The sequence below is a fragment of the Mya arenaria genome, chromosome 1, assembly GCF_026914265.1.
Source record: "Mya arenaria isolate MELC-2E11 chromosome 1, ASM2691426v1".
Lineage (NCBI taxonomy): Eukaryota > Metazoa > Mollusca > Bivalvia > Myida > Myidae > Mya > Mya arenaria.
The window spans coordinates 48,214,238-48,218,948 of record NC_069122.1 but is presented as its reverse complement, the minus strand read 5'-3'; the positions used below and the strand labels follow the sequence as shown (position 1 = coordinate 48,218,948).

Below are 4,711 nucleotides of genomic sequence, written 5' to 3'. Positions count from 1 at the left end.
TGCATCTTTAACAAATCCTTTGTAAACAGTTCTCATAATGTTTAAATGTATTATATTGTCGTTAACGCTTCAATATACAGTCGAAACTCGTTGGCTCGAACTCCCAAGAACCGGCGAAAACACTTCGATCCTCGAAATATTCGAGCCAAGCGGAATTGCTTACATTCAGTATAAATAAATTGGTTCTTTAAATCCAGATCGAGCCAACGAGGAATTCGACCCAAGCGAGTCCGAGCCAACGAGGTTCGACTGTATAATGATGTAAAACAAGGATTTAGTAATACTCTGTACAGTATGAGTAAAGATATCATAGTATCAATATCAGATATGTTTTAATAGTTTTGTTTTCCGTTTATGTATCACAGAACGTTAAGATATCATGCCCGATCGATTTTAAACACCACATCATATTTATTTAAAAGACTTGCACTGGATTTCGTTAAAAGTTCAAAAGGTCATAATCAATTTTTATTAAAGCGATTTTGGAAAATGGTCACTTTATTTATTTAATGAACAAATCTTAAATCCGCTTAACATTGGATTATTTCTCAATATATATTTATTTACAGACGATCCAAATCTCGAATCATAGGTATGTCAACCACATATGTAGTAACTATTGATTGCTTAAAACGATTTTGGACTTAAGAGCTACTTTATAATTACTCTTTATAAATTGTTAAAGTCTATGGTTAAGTTTCGAGCCAGAAATCATCGCCTTCCAATCTAGACCGGCAGCTTGAAAGTTTCCGCTGTGCCAAGCTATTAAATAGCAGTATTGTAGACGAGTACAACTATCTACTTAAATGTAGTGCTTTTAACGATAGCAAATCGCGATTTATCGACACGATATACTACGTAAATCCAAATGTAATCAAATTTAAATCATTAAAGTGTGTAGGTAACGGACAATTCAGCAAACATAACAGTTATGCCAGTTTGTTTAAAAAAATAGTAATTACGATTTAAAGGTGCACACTCACGGATTGAACATTTAGACAACTTTTGTAAAAACAATTGTCAATAATACTCCCCTTAAAGTTGCACTCTTCCAGATTGAACGTTTGGACATTTTTTTTATTTTTCGTCTTGGAACCAGCCATTTTTTTTGCGAAAATTCATAGAAATTAATGACATAAGACTGCTGACAAAAAATCGATCGCAGAATTTAATAATTAAGTTAAAAAAACTCATGTTATATTTATTTTTCTTCAACCGTTAGTAACGGTTTAAGCGATTAACAGTAATTTTTGAACGGAAAGATGCAATTGGTTTGGAGATATTTACGCAAAAATATCCTCTTTCCAAGACAAAAAAAACAACAAAAAGTAAAAACGGTAATCTCTGAGAGTGTAGCTTTAAGTGATTATTAAATAGCTAGCGCACCATTACACTTGTTATCTTTATGATGCTGAAACTGACGTTGAGAAACACATAAATGACTGTACTGCTATTCTCTTTAGTCCAGTTTTCATACAAAACAACACCATTCCCATTAGTAACAATGTTTACACAATCACCGTTTCCTTCCTATCTCTTGTCAACCTATTTCATTTTATATATCAAGTACATTTAGTTCACCCTTTTCGCATCGCTACTTCACAATAGCATCATTTTCTTCCGATTACTTTCCTTTATTTCGACAATTTAAATAATACTGTTCGAACCTGCTGGTGACCCTTAATAATACAGCTTAACAATCATAAATTATCATAAAGATAAACTGTACAACAGTATACGCTTTTTGCACATATTCAACTAAGTCTCTAGAGATAAACAAAACGACGACCACGTGATATCCACCTTATAATTTGATTGGTGCGTGAGCCAGGTAAATAATATGACAATAAAACCAAAAAGCATACGTTATGCCTGTCGTTACCACGAAACAGTTTACGTAACCAATGTTATCTATGTGTGATGCAAGGCTCGGTTATGATTCTCATATTCATAATTGGTACGTAATCAACAAACGACTAGAATAAGTCTTTAAATGGGCAGTTATGTAATGCCGTAGCAACAATATACATCGATTGTATAAACAAAGTAAAGCTTCATGAGTTATATGGCGGCCAAAACCGCACAAGAGAATCGCTGCACTTTTTCAGGGTATTCAACCGAGTCTGTAGAGATTAAACAATACACCGACCTATCAGATCAGCCTATGGTTGAATATATCTTGAGCAAATAAATAAATATGAATATCTAGTTCTGCTAGTTGAATCATTTTCATGAATTCGTTTTCAGTCATTCGTAGTTTTGTGGTACCAGATGCTATCATTCGATCTTTATTTTTGAAATGAAGGTCAAACACTTTGGCAAAAAGAAAGTCTGACTCCTCCGGACGTTCCATTAAACGAAAATACTCCATGTTTCTAATGTTTTGTTTCGCTGAATCCACCCATTTTTCAGCTCGTATTTTCTTCTGCCGTTCGTCCAGGTATTTACTATAGCACTGTGTCGGAACGAGATCGGCCAACATCCTGGTCATTCTGTTCGTTGCCAGATTGAACGGACATGCCATAAAGTCACTGAAAGAAACGCCACGCCAGTCTTTTGTGACAAAACAAGGGCGCATATCATTCCAATACGGTTTGTCACGAACGCCACAACCGATGATCGATTCCTCCCAGTGGCCCGAGGTTGTTTGGTGGTGGTACTCACTAAGGTAACGCTCCAAAGGGTCTCGCAATTGGGTGATGTAGAAATATCTGTAATAAGATATAGGTTAAGAAATAACACACGTACTCATAAGAGTGCCTAGACAGCCTATGATCGGTCACCTGAGGAATAAGCGCTAGTAATAATAAATCTTCCAGGTTAAGGCTAGCTAGAAACATATATATGCAACGGAAAATTCATGATGAAACTTCACATAACGCTATGTGCTTCCGTAACATGATCTCTGATTTTAATTTAACTATCAACACATCCTTCATATAATTGCATCACCTTGGTATCTGAACATATGTGTTTATAAAACAGTTGCGTTTAAAATGATTTGAGTATAACTTTAGTTGATGTTATAAACACACTGCTTTTGTCAGCAGTCTTTTATCAGAAGCAAAGCACTGTGATTAATAAAATTTCTGAATGACCAGAAATTTGCTTACAACCGGCCCAAAGCAAATGGTTTATGTGAAAGATAAATAGGCCTTAACTTCAAAGTGGGTAAATTTTATGAAGCGAAGGATGACGTATGGACTAATGATCTGCAAATTAATTTTAAGGACATCTATGGTTGTCACATATGTGGAATGCTAGAAATGTCATTTTTACAAGTCTAAAGTTGGTCTATTTATATCAAAATGTAAACTATAAATGTCTATAACAATCGTTTAGAAAACGTACAACTGAACTACTATTTGAACTAGAGGAAACTGGCTTGCTACCCATTTCATATTGTTTTGCAACATGTTTCATTTGAACTGTCTTTGAATTATGGCCAAGTATGTTCCATTCCGACGACGGGACGAACGGTAATTACACTAACCCGACGCTATCATTAAATGACAGGCGGGTTGATAAATGGAAAATAAAAGTAAATCCCTGATACCTGCGGCTCCTTGTTTTTCCTTCTTGCTTGTTGAATGAGTCCTCAATACAGCGATGCAGCTGTGTCCAATCAGGATGCAAGCCACAAGCATATCCAGTAAAGACGGGCGTGAATAGCCACATATTTCCTTGCCCATTAAGACATTTACACGCACGACCTTTTGATTGGCACTTAAACGGTAGTTGTAAGTCTTTTTTAAATCTATCTTCCAAATGCGTTCCACCAGTTTTCTGCATATGTATATTCACTATCACATCTTCCTTAATATCATAACTACGGCTGCCAAGGTCGTCGAATTTTATGTTGAACGAATAAGCCTCACCCAGAAAGTAACGTTTCAAAACGTCTTTTGTTTTTGGATGGTAATATTTTTGATTAAGAACGTTTTCTTTAAATGTAGGATTACTTCTCATCAGTTCTCGCAGTTCATCAATCGTGTACGTCTTCCCACTTCTCGTGTCATGTTTGATTGGCATTTGGACCACTGGATGTTGAGCTACGCTTTGTTTGGACAATTCCTCGTTAATGCTTTCCAAAACGCCATTGATTTTCAACAAAGATTCCTTCTGTTGCGACAATTGCTTGTTGATATTTTCCAATCCATCACTGGGTTTCATAAATTGACCGTAGGAATTGTCAGTGTCCTTCAATGAAATAAAGGTATGTAAAACTGTTATTCCAAGCACGATTAAAATTGCGCATGATATTTGTTTCTTTAACTTCATTTTATTACTAAACATACACTATTGCCTATTATTAAACTACATACAGAAAAAAGACGTAAAAAAAGTTATCCTTGTTTTCATTTCTGGCGAGTTTTAATGAACAATTTATGACGTGTTTCAACAAGTACGCGTATCAAGTATATTACTATCAATATTAGATGAAAGCCAATACAATAATCAGTCAGTACAATAAACGAAAGAAAAGCTGTTACTTATATCACAATTAAAATTTCGCATTCATTAAGCTTACTATCAAAATCAATATAGTATAATCATGATCCCAACTAAATTGTCGGCGTTAACAAAATCTATATCTCAACTATCATTACTGATTTTCATTTGCGTTGCATATTTAAAATATATATGTCAGACGAAAAAATATTACTTCAATATTTATTTAAAACGTTTGTAGTAAAGTAAAATTCACAAG

General features: G+C 34.6%; 1 protein-coding gene across 1 annotated transcript; it reads right to left on the bottom strand.

Moving 5' to 3' along the window:
• Nucleotides 1-2,152: 2,152 nt before the first annotated feature.
• On the bottom strand, nt 2,153-4,032 carry LOC128227642 (heparan-sulfate 6-O-sulfotransferase 1-B-like). The gene is made up of 2 exons (XM_052938368.1): nt 3,557-4,032; nt 2,153-2,711 (listed from the first exon to the last, which is right to left on the bottom strand). The coding sequence occupies exons 1-2, from the start codon at nt 4,030-4,032 to the stop codon at nt 2,153-2,155; spliced, it is 1,035 nt and encodes a 344-aa protein (XP_052794328.1).
• Nucleotides 4,033-4,711: the final 679 nt, after the last annotated feature.

Excerpts from the sequence above, each read along its gene's own strand:
- LOC128227642 (XM_052938368.1), bottom strand. The coding sequence starts at position 4,032 with ATGCCAATCAAACATGACACGAGAAGTGGGAAGACGTACACGATTGAT. Across the intron at positions 2,712-3,556 it reads GGAAAAACAAGGAGCCGCAG|ATATTTCTACATCACCCAAT; the intron begins GTATCAGGGATT and ends ATCTTATTACAG.